Source organism: Babylonia areolata, chromosome 30 (assembly GCF_041734735.1).
Source record: "Babylonia areolata isolate BAREFJ2019XMU chromosome 30, ASM4173473v1, whole genome shotgun sequence".
Classification (NCBI taxonomy): domain Eukaryota; kingdom Metazoa; phylum Mollusca; class Gastropoda; order Neogastropoda; family Buccinidae; genus Babylonia; species Babylonia areolata.
This window is the reverse complement of record NC_134905.1, coordinates 19,860,566-19,876,897: the sequence shown is the minus strand read 5'-3', so window position 1 is coordinate 19,876,897 and position 16,332 is coordinate 19,860,566. Positions and strand designations below refer to the sequence as shown.

At 41.7% G+C, this 16,332-nt stretch overlaps 1 protein-coding gene across 1 annotated transcript in view; it reads right to left on the bottom strand.

The window, feature by feature from the left end:
* Positions 1-11,784: 11,784 nt before the first annotated feature.
* Positions 11,785-16,332, bottom strand: part of LOC143275603 (ankyrin repeat and SOCS box protein 16-like) — a 16,278-nt gene continuing 11,730 nt past the window's right edge. Inside the window, exons 7-8 of the mRNA XM_076579829.1 lie at positions 14,996-15,237; positions 11,785-12,810 (exon numbers count right to left, since the gene is read on the bottom strand). Of these exons, the coding sequence (XP_076435944.1) occupies positions 12,583-12,810; positions 14,996-15,237 (470 nt within the window). The 3' untranslated portion in view covers positions 11,785-12,582. The remainder of the gene's footprint in view (positions 12,811-14,995; positions 15,238-16,332) is intronic.

Below are 16,332 nucleotides of genomic sequence, written 5' to 3'. Positions count from 1 at the left end.
TGTCTCTCTCTTTCGAGTATTTTGATTTCATTTCTCTTTGCCCTGAGGGCTGGATGTAAAAAAAGCATGTGCATGCTTATTCCACTGTGACTTCCCTCATTAAATGAAAAAAAGTTCATTCGTTCGTTCTCTCTCTCTCTCTCTCTCTCTCTCTCTCTCTCTCTTCTAGTTATTTATTTATACATTTTCATATTCACACACACACACACACACACACACACACACACACACACACACACACACACCGTGACACACACAAGCACACACACACCGGCACACCGTGTCACACACACACTGGCACACACACACACACACACACACACACACACACACACACACACACGGCACACACACATTAGGGCAAATTCAGGCATTATCAAACAGGATAAAGCTGAAAGCTTCTATAGCAAAAGTTCAGCAGATATGTTAAATGCATATGTGGAGAATCTATTTCTAGCAAACACATACTCCGTTTGAATGTCCGGCAGAGTCTGAAATCGTTTTTACCAAACTTCTCGGAAAATTCTTGAGAATGTATTTTTGACAATTTCAAGGTGTTATCTGCTATTGCAGAAGGTTTGCTGCATAGTCCAATTCGACATTTGTTCAGTTATAGTTGTTACACGGTTTGATGTTAGCGTTTCCTTCTATACTATGATGCCTATGTCTCCCCTTTTAATGTTTTATTTTTTCCAATGCTCTGTATCTTTCCCCACCACACACACACACACATGTGCACACACGCGCATACACGCGGCGCACACACACACTGATACACACACACCACTGATTGTCTTCATCCTCTGCCCAATACTGTTCCCACCACCACGCCCCGCCCTCCACCCCCCAAGCAGCTCCCTCCACCCCCCAGCCCCCTCCCCCCCACACCCTCAGTCCCATTTTTTCTCTTTTTTTTCTGATATCACTTAAAGTGGAAGACGTTAAACTAAAGACTACTACTACTACTACACACACACACACACACACACACACACACACACACACGACTCCACGGCCAGGCGCCGGGAGAGAGACAGCCCGAAACTGAAGACTGAGAGACTGACAGACATTGAGACAGACTGACACTGAGACACACTGAGACACTGAGAAACTCGGAAAGAAAGATTTCAAGTTAAGCGTGCCATTCGGCAGTGGTGTTCAATATTCACCCAGCTGGATTACACAGCCGGTTTAAGCAATAATATAGACGTATGAACAACAATAATGACTGATGACAATCAACTCAGTGACGGCGGTACGTCAATGACCCCGGCAGACAACTGGGGGGTCGCACACTGAAGCCAAACAAAGACATAACTGTTGCTGCCTTGAAGAATGGATGAAGAATGGAAGGAAATGGTTTCCTATACAGAGATAATTATAATTATGTCCCTCAACAGCAATTATTGTTGCCGGCATGGAGCAACTTGACGGAAACGGCCTCAGGCAGAAAAGATACAGCCGTGGTTTAAGCGTTGGATTTTCAATCTGAGGGTCCCGGGTTCGAATCACCGGGTAACGGCGCCTGGTTGGTAAAGGGTGGAGATTTTTCCGATCTCCCAGGTCAACATATGTGCAGACCTGCTAGTCGGCCTGAACCCCCTTCGTGTGTAGTATACGCACGCAGAGGATCTTCTTCTTCTTCTTCTGCGTTCACTCGTATGCACACGAGTGGGCTTTTACGTGTATGACCGTTTTTACCCCGCCATGTAGGCAGCCATACTCCGTTTTCGGGGGTGTGCATGCTGAGTATGTTCTTGTTTCCATAACCCACCGAACGCTGACATGGATTGCAGGATCTTTAACGTGTGTAGTTGATCTGCTTGCATATACACACGAAGGGGGTTCAGGCACTAGCAGGTCTGCACTTATGTTGACCTGGGAGATCGTAAAAATCTCCACCCTTTACCCACCAGGCGCCGTCACCGTGATTCGAACCCGGGACCCTCAGATTGAAAGTCCAACGCTTTAACCATTCGGCTATTGCGCCCGTCACGCAGAAGATCAAATACGCACGTTAAATATCCTGTAACCCATGTCAGTATTCGGTGGGTTATGGAGACACGAAAATACCCAACATGCGTGAACCACGACAGAATCATCGGCAAGTCGATGTTGGTCGTGCAACGGAAAGAAGAAGAAGAACACTGAACACTGAAATGTTTAATGTCATTAGCTGTAAAGCTCTAGTGACATAGCGGTAAGTACTAATCAGAACAAAATCAGTCACGGTGATGCAAAACAGATAAAATAAGTCAGTGGAACAGAAAAGGGGGGGAAAAAAGAATTGAAACAATATAAAACTAATAAGACATTTGCGACACTTTGGCATTTTGTCATTTGCCGGCTTAACTCACTCAGTACGGCCAGTCCTCTCTTCTCCTCTACACAGACCCCTCGGATGTTCAGTGGATGTCTCAATGACCCAACCTTTAGCTTCCGTCGTCAGAATTGTGGTATTCTTTTCTTCAGTATGAGAGCCTTCCACTTGCAATATTTTAATGGTGGTAACTGGGGTGAAATGCTGTTAACGTCTTCTCTTTCGCCGTTCGTATGGAGAGAGTTAAAGTACAGTGACAGGGGGGTAATGTGCCTTTTTCAGTTTTCAGTCGTTCGTCTCCAAGGTTTAGACTGTACCGCAAAGAACGAAAACAGTATAGATTATAATATAAATATCTACGCATGTAACAACAACACACCGTGACACTGATCATATCAATACAAAAAAGACACATCAGTACAGGCTAAAGAACATATAGATCATACAACGACACACATGATCAGTACCGATACAAACATATACAGGCTAAAAAAAAAAAACCCATATAAACCATGAAATAATTATTTATTCCCGGCCGCTGAACATCACTGAAGTAGAGAGACAGGCAGACAGAGACAGAGACACAGAGATATACTGATATGCCTATGTATATCAGTGTGTATGTATATATGTGTGTGTGTGTGTGTGTTTTATCTTCAGTTTAACGTCTATTCAATATATATATATATATATATATATATATATATATATATATATGTGTGTGTGTGTGTGTGTGTGTGTGTGTGTGTGTGTGTGTGTAGTGTAGTGTAGTGTCAAACGGGCGCAATACTGAGCTGGGTGGTTAAAGCGTTGGACTTTCAATCTGAGGGTTCCTGCCGGGTTCGAATCTTGGTAACGGCGCCTGGTGGGTAACGTCAGTGGAGATTTTTCCGATCTCCCAGGTCAACATAATGTGCAGACCTCGGCTTGCGGTGCCTGTACCCCCTTCGTGTGCCAGTGACGGTATACACAAGCAGAACTTACATGAAATACGCACGTTAAAGGTCCTGTAATCCATGTCAGCGGTCGGTAGGTTATGGAAAGAATAACCCCCCCCCCTCCCCCGCCCCATCCCCCCGTCCCCCAACCCCCGAAAGCGGAGTATGGTTGCCTACATGGCGGGGTAAAAACAATCACACACGTAAAAGCGCGGCGGCCCACTCGTGTACATACGAGTGAACTTGACAGTGGGAGCGGTTGCAGCCCACGAACAAAGAAGAAGAAGAATTATGGTGTAGATCACACACTGACTGTGTACGAACGAACTGAATGCAAGCCTCGAAGCACTGAGAGCAATTAGTCAGTGTTATGGATAACGATAACAATAATAAGAGAGGCAAGGCCTTCAAGACTCACTTGTGATACACTTTTAAAAAAAAAATCCAAGCTTCTTATGTATTGAGTATAATTTCAAAATGTAATGTTTAAGATGAGAAAGATCAGTTTAAAGCAAATTAAGTCCCCTAGCATTAATTACAGAGTAATTTCCCTCAGTTTTTTACTATCTGCACCAAAACGTTTGCAAAATAAATAAAACTTCCATGCTCAGCAAAAGAAGTTCCTGTTTGAACAAAAAATGATAATAATGACTGCTCTTGTTGTTGGGTCAGAATATCAGATCAAAGTGTCAAGTTTAGAGAATACAAAATATATATATATAACAGTAAATGCAGTTTGCATATAATTAGGCTTCTTTTTTTTCTTTTGTGTGTGTGTGTGTGTGTGTGTGTGTGCCCATCCCAGAGGTGCAATATTGTTTTAAACAAGATGACTGGAAAGAAGTGAATTTTTCCTTTTTTATGCCTAATTTGGTGTCAACTGACAAAGTATTTGCAGAGAAAATGTCAATGTTAAAGTTTACCACGGACACACAGACACACACACACACACACACACACACACACAGACAACCGAACACCGGGTTAAAACATAGACTCACTTTGTTTACACAAGTGAGTCAATGATGATGATAATGATATTGATGATAATAAATTATAATGATGGCATATCATAATGAGCATTTACAATGCACTCCACCTCCTAATTAGCACTGAAGTGATAACTCACGGCAGTAAATAACTTCAACATGAACAGAATTTTGTTTTTTCAAAAACTAAGTTTCAGTTTCAGTAGCTCAAGGAGGCGTCACTGCGTTCGGACAAATCCATGTACGCCTGCGTGGCGGGGATTAAAATAAATAAACGATTAGATAAATAAAGAAAGGGTGGAAGGAAGGAAGGAAAAAAAGAAAGAAAGAAGGAAGGAAAGAAAGACTGACAGAAAAAAAAGAAAGAAAGGAAAAACGAATGTCATACACATCGTGAAAGCTCTTTCGTATATAACACTCGGCTTATATCACAGATTGACATAAGTTTACAGTTGGGCCAACAGCAAAGTGAGAGCTGTATTATCAATGGTTTCTCCAGTCAATGGGAAACCATGTACAGCTTAGTCTTTTGTGAAGGACTATGACTCTCGAACTAGGAGGCAAAATTGCACTGGCTCTTAGTGCTGCAGCCTTGTGGGCTAGTTGGCCTTTGGGAACCATCCCAACGCCGACTGTCCTAAAACCCTCTTGGCCTTGGGCAAGACACTCTCCACTATAATCAAATTCTAGCCCAAATAGTCGGAACAGCAGTTGCCTCCTCTGTTGTTCTGATGGTCATAGTCGGACACGACTGACTGTCATATATACATACGAAGTGAACGCGGGAGTCGCAGCCCAAGAACGAAGAAGAAGAAGATGAAAATGAAGATGATGATGATGAAAAGGCAGGAGGAGGAAGCGGAAGAGGAGAAGGAAGAGACGAAGAAGAAGAAGTACCACCTGAACCAGAATCAGTACCACCTGAACCAGAATCAGTACCACCTGAACCAGACGGATCTCTCTGTCTCTCTTTCTTTCTCTGTCCCTTCCTTCCTTCCTTTCTTCCTCCCTTCCTTTTCTGAAGTGTTCCTGTCTGTATGTGACACGTGTCAACAACTATGATTACGATATCGTATATTTTAACTGTCACTGTTTTGAGGGTTTTTTGTTGTTGTTGTTGTTGTTGTTGTTGTTTATTGGTTGTTGTTGCGTGTTATTCTTTTATGCATTTATACGTGTTTGTTAAAATTAGTTACGTTGGCTTTATAGACGATGAATAATTTAACGGACAGATAGACCGTAGAACAATCGTTAAATCAATCAACGAGTCAATCAATAAACTGACTCAAACAATCATTCATGAATACAAAAGAAGAGATTGAAGCATTCAATCATAAATAAGTAAATGAATAAAATAAAATAAAAAGTAAAAAAGTAAACAAACAAACGAACAAATAAAATAATAAATAATCCAGATCAAAAATGCTCATACATATTATAATGAAACTGTTTTGACGAAGCTCACGTGTAGGCGCGCCCAAGCACACCCACACACACACACGCACACACACACAGAAGTGACAAGCGCGCACACACACACACACACACACATACACACACACAAAGAGAGACAGAAGTGACAAGCGCGCGCGCACACACACACACACACACACACACACACACACCTAATATCACTTAAAGTGGAAAGACGTTAAACTGAAGACTGAAGACACACACACACACACACACACACACACACACACACACAAAGAGAGACAGAAGTGACAAGTGCGCGCGCGCACACACACACACACACACACACACCACAGAGCGAGAGCGAGAGAGAGAGAAGGTTTTAAATAATCAACAGCATCCTACGAACAATTCCCCACACAAACACAGATAGTAAGAAGACAGACAGACAGACAGAGACAGAGAGAGAGAGAGACAGACAGAGAGGCAGAGACAGAGAGACAGACACAGAGAGAGAGAGACAGAGAGAGACAGAGACAGACAGAGACAGAGACACTAACGGCAGACAGACAGAGACAGAGAGAGACAGACAGATACAGAGACAGAGAGAAACAGACAGACAGAGACACAGAGAGAGAGACAGACAGACAGACAAAGGAGAGAGATCTATCAAAATAAACGGGGGGTGTGTGTGAACCAAGGGAGATAAGCACTGTCAGAAGGTACAGGGAGAGAACTCGAGTCGGGCGAAACCACGGTGCGAAGAACTGAGATCACTGTCAAGTAATACCAAGCCAGTTGAGGCAGTTGGTTTGGGTTTCTTTTCTTTCTCTTTTTTTTTTTTTTTCTTTTCATCTCTCTCTCTCTCTCTGTCTCTCTCTCTCTCTATATATATATATATACTCTCAGTGTGTGTGTGTCTGTGTGTGCGTGTGTGTGTGTGTGTGTTTGACAGAGGCACACAGATGCACGCGTGAGTGAATGAATGCCGGAGTGAATGTGTGTGTGTGTGCATATGCGTGTGTGTGCGTGTGTGTATGTGTGTGTGTGTATGCGTGTCTCTATCAGTACAACCTGAACCAGAATCAGTACAACCTGAACCAGAATCAGTACCACCAGAACCAGCATCAGTTCACCAGAACCAGTATCAGTACAACCTGAACCAGAATCAGTACAACCTGAACCAGTATCAGTACAACCTAAACCAGTATCAGTACCACCTGAACCAGTCAGTACCACCTGAACCAGTACAACCTGAACCAGTATCAGTACCACCTGAACCAGTATCAATACAACCTGAACCAGTACAACCTGAACCAGTATCAGTACCACCTGAACCAGTACAACCTGAATCAGTATCAGTACAACCTGAACCAGTACAACCTGAACCAGTATCAGTACAACCTGAACCACCCTGAACCAGTATCAGTACAACCTGAATCAGTACAACCTGAACCAGTATCAGTACAACCTGAACCAGTACCACCAGAACCAGTATCAGTACCACCTGAACCAGAATCAGTACCACCTGAACCAGACGGATCTCTCTCATTCTTTCTCTGCCCCTTCCTTCCTTCCTTTCTTCCTCCCTTCCTTTTCTGAAGTGTTCCTGTATGTATGTGACACGTGTCAACAACTATGATTACGATATCGTATATTTTAACTGTCACTGTTTTGAGGGGTTTTTGTTGTTGTTGTTGTTGTTGTTGTTGTTTATTGGTTGTTGTTGCGTGTTATTCTTTTATGCATTTATACGTGTTTGTTAAAATTAGTTATGTTGGCTTTATAGACGATGAATAATGTACGATGTATTGCACTGAAAGGAATCCACAAAACCACAAGCATTTAGCATCACACTAAAATCCACACAACTGCCATCACTCAATCATTAACCCTCAAGATATCTAAAAAAAATCACTAACATTTAGCATTACACTAGAATCCATACAACTGCTGTCGCTGTATCCTTAACCTTTACAGAATCCACAAAACCACAAGCATTTAGCATCACACTAAAATCCACACAACTGCCATCACTCAATCATCAACCCTCAAGATATCTACAAAATCACTAACATTTAGCATTACACTAAAATCCATACAACTGCTGTCACTGTATCTTTAACCATAAAGAAAATAACAAAACTGCAAACATTTGTATTGCACTAAAATCAATACAATTGCTGTCACCATATCCTCAACCCTTAAGGAATCCACAAAACCATAAGCATTCTGCATTATACTAAAATCCACACATCTGCTATCACCGTATCCTCAACCCTTCAGGAATCCACAAAACCATAAGCATTCTGCATTATACCAAAATCCACACATCTACTATCACCGTATCCTTTACCGCTAAGGTATCAACAACACTACTAACATACAGCATTTCACTAAAAATCCACACATCTGCTATCACCATATCCTTAACCCCCCAAGGTATCCACAAAACCACTAACATATAGCATTTCACTAAAATCCACACATCTGCTATCACCATATCCTTTACTGCCAAGGTATCCACAAAACCACTAACATATAGTATTTCACTAAAAATCCACACATCTGCTATCACCGTATCCTTAACCCCCCAAGGTATCCACACCACTACTAACATACAGCATTTCACTGAAATCCATCCAAACTGCTGTCACTTAATGCCCATTTCAGCACATCTTCTTCTTCTTCTTCTTCTTCTGCATTTGTGGGCTGCAACTCCCACGTTCACTCGTTTGCACACGAGTGGGCTTTTACGTGTATGACCGTTTTTACCCCGCCATGTAGGCAGCCATACTCTGTTTTCGGGGGTGTGCATGCTGGGTATGTTCTTGTTTCCATAACCCACCGAACGCTGACATGGATTACAGGATCTTTAACGTGCGTATTTGATCTGCTGCATGCGTATACACACGAAGGGGGTTCAGGCACTAGCAGGTCTGCACATACGTTGACCTTTACCCACCAGGTGCCATCACCGTGATTCGAACCCGGGACCCTCAGATTGACAGCCCAACGCTTTAACCACTCGGCTATTGCGCCCGTCATTTCAGCACATCAAATCGCAGTCTGGCATGTTTTAGCTTGGCGGTAGTGATTCTAAGATCATTTAATAATTCAAAATAACAGCGCAAGTCAAAGCAGATCTTAGACGTGCAGCCTCACCATGCAACTATTTACAATGACTGTTCTAAATGTAATCAACAGGATCAAAATCACTGCGCACACCGGGGAATAGTTTGTTCCATAGCTGCGGAAAAGGAAAACAATACTCTTCAGTCTGTATCACAAACTATAAATTATAAAACAGTAAAGACTGGTAACTCTCTCTCCATTCACAAAGTACACCAATTTCAAGTCAGTACTGCTTACGCTACCGATTCAGCTAGCACACAGGTAAATAAAAGGTACACTGGTACAAAACCCAGACACTTCCTCAAAAAGGAAACGCCGGGCCTGCCCTTATACCGATCATTTAACATGTGCACACAGCAGCAAAGACAGTAGAAATGTGTAAACGCAAATTATAAAACTTGCACACAAAAAAACACCCACGAAAGCACGCACTAAGTTACGACTTGATTTATCAAAGCCTCTGACAATATATCTTTTCAATCCCATTGGAAATTCCAACCCACCCTGACTGGAATCGTTACAACCAATTGATTTTCATTCTGAAAAAAAAAACAACAACAGAAGAAGTGAAATTCATACACCCACTTACATCTCATCCAGAATCCATACACTAACAAACAAACATCTCATCCTCTGAAACATTAGAATCCACACCACCATTAATACCTCATTCACCCACTTACATATTATCCAGAATCCGTACACCCACAAACACCTCATCCTCCAAAATACTGGAATCCACACCACCACTGTTACCTCACTCACATGACTAGAACGCACACTGACACTGATGTAAATTCACACACGTAAGGCTTGCATAGCATCATCAATGTTCAGCATGAGGCACAGTTTGTGATGTCGGCAAACAAACAAAAAATACACCCTAAAATCAAGCTCAGTAAGTTGCCATCAACACCCAAATTGCAGCACCCTTTCATGACAAAATTGTGACTTCTTCTTCTTCTGCGTTCGTGGGCTGCAACTCCCACGTTCACTCGTATGCACACGAGTGGTCTTTTACGTGTATGACCGTTTTTACCCTGCCATGTAGGCAGCCATACTCCGTTTTCGGGGGTGACAAAATTGTGACAACATTTATGTTTTGATGAACAAACGTGACCAACATCATGCAATCTGCTCAAGACTGGCTACTGCGCATCCCCATCAGACGAGAAAACAGAACAGGTGTGACCTCTGCCAGAGATGCAGTCTACCCTGGGAAGGAAGATGGTAGAAATGGGTTGCCCTGTAAATACAGAATCAGTTAAGGCCAGACACGGTAGTGAAATTTTGACCAAAATCATGATTTTTTGTGATTTTCGTTTTTTCGCATAATTTGCTTCTTCAACATCTAATCTTTATAGTCCGTTTCACCTGGGTACTATATTCATTTAAATAAAGCTTCAAACAGCATCAACATGTGTGATCTCTTGTGAGTACAAGCACATCTCTTTCTTTTCCTGTTTTCTCCGTTTTGTGTTTTGTCTTCGTAATACCATTTTTCACAATGCTAATGCTCAAAAACTTTAAAAGATGGCATGTTCAAACTTGGTACTTTCTTTATGTATTCATCTTTATTATAGTGCAGTGGTTTGTATAGTACTAGTAAAAGAATGAATATACACTCATTTGAAAAACATTATGTCAAGGAATTTATACACATTTCAACAACAACAACAAAATAAATGTATTTATTCAAATTCCAAAATACCACTGCACTATAATAAAGAACAAATACAAATAAATCAAATAAAACAAACAGAAATAACATATCTATAAAGGTACCGAAGTTTTAAGCTTTTAATTTTTTTGTTTGTCTGCCATTTTGGATTCGTTTCCATGGAAACCGTCACGACAAATTGCACAAAATGACCTTTTTAGACATGTTTAGTCCAATATCTTTGCATACCATGTCACAGAAAACCATAAACTTCAAGTTTATTTCATACGTTTTTTGTACCACTGTGTCTGGCCTTAAGACTGTATTTCTGAACCAATGTTCAGCGGTGATCAGGGCCTTGCTTTCTGCATGACGGTGGATTGTATTACGCTTTTTTTGTCACAACAGATTTCTCTGTGTGAAATTCAGGCTGCTCTCCCTGGGGAGAGCATGTCGCTACACTGACTGCACTGTATTTTTTTCCAATGTGCAGTTTTTTTTTAGTTTGTTTTGTTTTTCCAATCGAAGTGGATATTTCTACAGAATTTTGCCCGGGACAACCCATTTGTTGCCATGGGTACTTTTACGTGCGCCGAGTGCACGATGCACACAGGACGTCGGTTTATCATCTCATCCGAATGACTAGCTTCCAGACCACCACTCAAGGTCTAGCAGAGGGGGAGAAAACACTGGCGATTGTGCCGTGATTTGAACCAGTTCACTCAGATTCTTCCTAGGTTGACGCCTTACCTCTAGGCCATCACTGCACGTGTGTGTGTCCTTTGGAAAAGCACTTTGCTCGGATTTTCCTCGCTCCTCCCAGGTGTGAATAGGTACCTGACTTCGGTCTGGGAAGACAGGTGGACACACAGATACTTCAGTCACACACACACTGATACTTAACCCCTAGGCTGCCTATATGACAAGATAACTTGTCTGTGCAAGCATGTACGCTTCGCTGCCACAATGACGAGATAACTCGTCATCGAAATATTCTGACTTTTCCCTGGTGTGCATTGAGTTCGTTGGCAAAAATACTGTTAGATGTAGCTTGGGGAATCTTTCTAGTTTCTATTCATAGCTAGAAAGCCCATCTATGTCATGAGGCAGTCCTTTATTTGAACGTTTTGGTTGGGTTACTACCGCAGTGTTTGCCTGGCTCCTCTCCTCGCTTGCTCAACAAAAATGTCGGACTCTGTGCTCAAGACATGCGATCGTGTTGCACTAAATCAACCAAGATTGCTTTCTTTAGCTGATACTCAGAAAGAACTGAAGTGTAAATTCGAAGGAGAAGACAGTGATGAACTTTTATTCAATGATTTGATAGAAAATAAAGGGAGCAATGAAGAGACTGGCCAAGATACGACTATCAGTAAGTGATGCTGACTGTACAGATGCAGCAGACGACAGAAAGTGACCGAATTATTGGCAGGACACAGTGTGAGTGATTTTCTTGGCACTCAGCCAACACAGTCTGGTGAGAACTGAATGAATTATCGTGCGAGAGGGGTGATGGAGGAGGGGGATTGAGACTGAGGGGGTGTGGCTCCACAGCCGTATTATCACTTGGAGAAGTCACCATGCATTGTGTATGTCTCTCTTTTAAAAAAAAATTTTTTATTTTTTTATTTGTGGTTGTTCTACTATAATTTGTATGTGCAGGTATTATCCATTTGTCCAGAAAATATGCTATCTTCATGCAAATTACCTGACTAATTTTTGTAATGAACAAGTTGAAAATGTGACAAAAAAAAAATAAAACACCGATTTCAAAACAACAGCATGTCACTGAAAAATATATATATAAAATGGGAAAACATCATGTGTTTTGCATTCTTTATTCTTTTACCTTTCAGAAAATATATACTTTTATGGGTCTTTCTCCAATAACAAGGAGCACAGAATTTTTTGAAAATATATACCTGTTTTTTTTGTGTTTGTGTGTGTGTGTGTGTGAAAAAAACCCTGGCAAATAGATTTCACTAAAAAAGGAAATTTTCCTGGCAGCGAAAGGATTAAGTCACACACACATATACACACACATTGATACTTCAGTCACACACACACACATACATACACACACACGCACGCACGCACGCACACGCACACACACACACACAATGACGCTTAGTCACACACATCCGCCAGCCCAGTGAGAAGGATGGCGTCCTTCACTGTGGCAGGCACGGGCAGGAGAGGAACCTTGCGGTGAAGCCCTGACCCCAGCTGGGAGCGAACCTGACACACCGCCAGGTCCGAAAGGCGTGGGGGCGAGAACAGGCGATCCTCAAACCACTGGAACTCTTCCTCGTTCAGCACACCACACTCATACAACTCCGTGACCCAGCAATTTATCTGGAATCAAAGAAAACGAATGTTAGAAAAAGAAAAGAAAAAATAAAATAAAATAAACACCTTACTTTCAAATTAAATGCTTCTTGAAACAGTAAACACATTTTCATTGTCTTGTGCATAACAAAATAAAAATTAGCACCATTATAAGGATAAGAATAAAAAGTCTATCTATATAGTGCCTCATACAGTAGTTTTGCTCTAAACGCTTTACAGTCACAATAGTTCAAATTAAAAACAAAAACAAAACATATACATATAATCCAATAACTCTCTCCATACGAACGGTGAAAGAATCGACGTTAACAGCGTTTCACCCCAATTACCATCATCAAAATATTGCAAGTGGAAGGCTCTTATACTGAAGAGGTGAATGTTGACAAAGAATACCACAATTCTGACGACGGAAGCTAAAGGTTGGGTCATTCAGACACCCACGGGACACCCACGGGGTCTGTGTAGAGGAGAAGAGAAGACTGGCCATACTGAGTGAGTTAAACCATGCACGCTAATCCAGCAAAGAAGTAAAAAGACATTTTACAAAAGACTGCATCAAAGGTAATAACAACAGCAGCAACCCAATCCACACAGCACACCTTGTGCTAAACATGCTGAGTGGTGCTGTTAAGTGTAAAGCCTGATGAGTATAACGTATATCTAAACAGAAAATGAAAAACCTACACCCATAAACTACACAGACATCCAGCCAAACACCAAAACACATTCACACACACACATTTGACATTGTCAAAAATACACGTTCCTACCTCTTAAGACCTAGCACAACTGCGCCACACTTTGTACCCAAGGCAACTGCAAACACTTGTTTTGTTTACACGCATGTGTCAGAAAAAAAAACACGTTCCTACCTCAAAGACGGCATAACACTTTAACAGCAACATGCTCTGTACTCAGTGTGGTTGCACAGACTTGCTTTTTACACATGCGTGTCAGAAAAACATGTTTCTATCTCTAAAGATCTGGCACAAGTACGCCACCATTTGTACCCAGGGTGATTGAGGAGACACTTTTACACACACGTGTAAAAAATAAAACATGTTCCTACCTCTAAAGACCTAGCACAACTACCCCACACTTAGTACTCAGGGTGATTGCAGAGACTTATTTCGTTTACATGTGTGTGTCAAAACAACATGTTCCTGCCTCTAAAGACCTAGCACAACTACCCCACACTTAGTACTCAGGGTGATTGCAGAGACTTGTTTCGTTTATATGTGTGTGTCAAAACAACAAGTTCCTGCCTCTGAAGACCTAGCACAACTGCGCCACACTTAGTACTCAGGGTGATTGCAGAGACTTATTTCGTTCACATATGTGTGTCAAAACAACATGTTCCCGCCTCTAAAGACCTAGCACAACTGTGCCACACTCTGTACCCAGGGTGATTGCCAAGACCTGTTTTTGTTTACACACGTGTGTCAAAATAACACATTCCATGTTCAATCCACCTTTTAAATTCTTGAGAACTCTGTGTGTGTGTGTGTTTGTGTGTGTGTGTGTGTGTGTGTGTGTGTTTACTGAGCTTAAAAACGTGACAATTGGTTATAATGAATGTGCAATATGTAGGAGGAATAATGTGCTATACGTAGGATGAATGTACAATGGAATATGTCTAATGCTAACGTCCATATTCTAAATATATTTCTGTTTAATAATTATGATGTAATAATTAATTGCAATGTTTTTAAAAGTGAATATGTGAAATGCTTTTATTTGAGAACATATGTTTATTACTCTTGTTTAATCAAGTAATCCGCGTGTGTGGGGTGGGTGGGGGTGGGGGTGGGGGGTGCGGGTGTGTGCTGATTATCTGGTTGCGGTTTTCCGCAATTTATCTTTATTCTTATCTTATCTGTCTATTATAATCAATGTGCAGTATAGTAGGCTATGTTTATAATTATATTCAAATAATGTTTCTTAATTCTTTCTGTTTTTACATTAAGAATACTAGTTATTACCTGCATGTGTGGATGTATGTATGAAACGGTGTATGTCATATTTTTTTTTTTACATTTGTATCTTCGTAATATTCGTAAAAGCTGTTGTTGACTTTTACAGTTATAGTCCCCATGTTCTTTACTTGTCTATGTTGTGATAATGCACCTGACCAAATTTCTCCAGTTGGAGATAATAAAGTTATTCTTATCTTATCTTATCTTATTCCTACCGCATCAGACCGGTCATAACTGCGCCAAGCTTTGTCCCCGGCAGAAAGCAGCAGTCGCATAAGCGTGTGGCGACCCCGCTCCACAGCGATGTCCATAGGGTCCACGGTGCATGGCGTCGAGTCACTGTCGCCGTAGGTGCGCCCTCGTGTTTCCAGGGTGCAGGTGTACTGCAGAAATATGGCCGCACTCAGCTGGTCAAACTCCCGAAGGGCATGCAGCAAGGGAGTCACTTCTGGTCCCACTGGAAAGGGACAAAACTCTGGGATCTGAAACACTGTGGCGGTCCGAAAAGGAAGGTGGCAAAGTGATTAAGATGATGATGATGATGGAGTCTCTGATGGGCGCAACAGCCGAGTGGTTAAAGCGTTGGACTTTCAATCTGAAGGACCTGGGTTCGAATCACGGTGACGGCGCCTGGTGGGTCAAGGGTGGAGATTTTTACGATCTCCCAGGTCAACATATGTGCAGACCTGCTAGTGCCTGAACCCCCTTCGTGTGTATACGCAAGCAGAAGATCGAATACGCACGTTAAAGATCCTGTAATCCATGTCAGCGTTCGGTGGGTTATGGAAACAAGAACATACCCAGCATGCACACCCCCGAAAATGGAGTATGGCGGGGTAAAAACGGTCATACATGTAAAAGCCCACTTGTGTGCATACGAGTGAACGCAGAAGAAGAAGAAGAACTTCTATTCTGAGAGTTCTCAGGTTCAGATTCTGTGGTGGTTCAACAGTGGCACAGTCAAGACATCATAAAGCCCACTCGTACAAAGAGTGAATGGGGCACTTGCAGCCCACAAACGAAGAAGAAGCAGCATGAGAAACAGCGGCGTGGGAGTAATTTCATTAGAAATCAGAACAGATGTTGGAGGAAAAAAAAAAAAAGGAACAGATGTTGGGACAGCAAAAAAAACCCAAAAAACCCCAAAAAAACACCTAAGAGAGGCAATGCCTTCAAGACTCACTTGTGATATGTACTTATTAAAACAAAGGAATTTAAATCAAATCAAATTATGGTGCTTAGAGCCTCGCCAACCACTGAGGCCATCTCAAGGCTATCGCCACGTTAATACCTACTACAAGTCAAGGGTAAATAATTTTTAAAAATCCAATAAAAACTAGTCACCACTTCAAGCTTTCCACTCAAAGTTTAAAAACCTTCCATAGTTTAAAACCTTCAAATCTGATTAAAAATGTTCACTTATTTCAAAAAGTCCATCAGCGTCCACGGAGGGACATCACGAAACAAATTTTTCAGAGAAACCGCCGTGTAAGGTCTGTGTCTAATGTCATGCAGATCCCAACAGTCAAGGAGCACGTGTTTCACGGTGAGA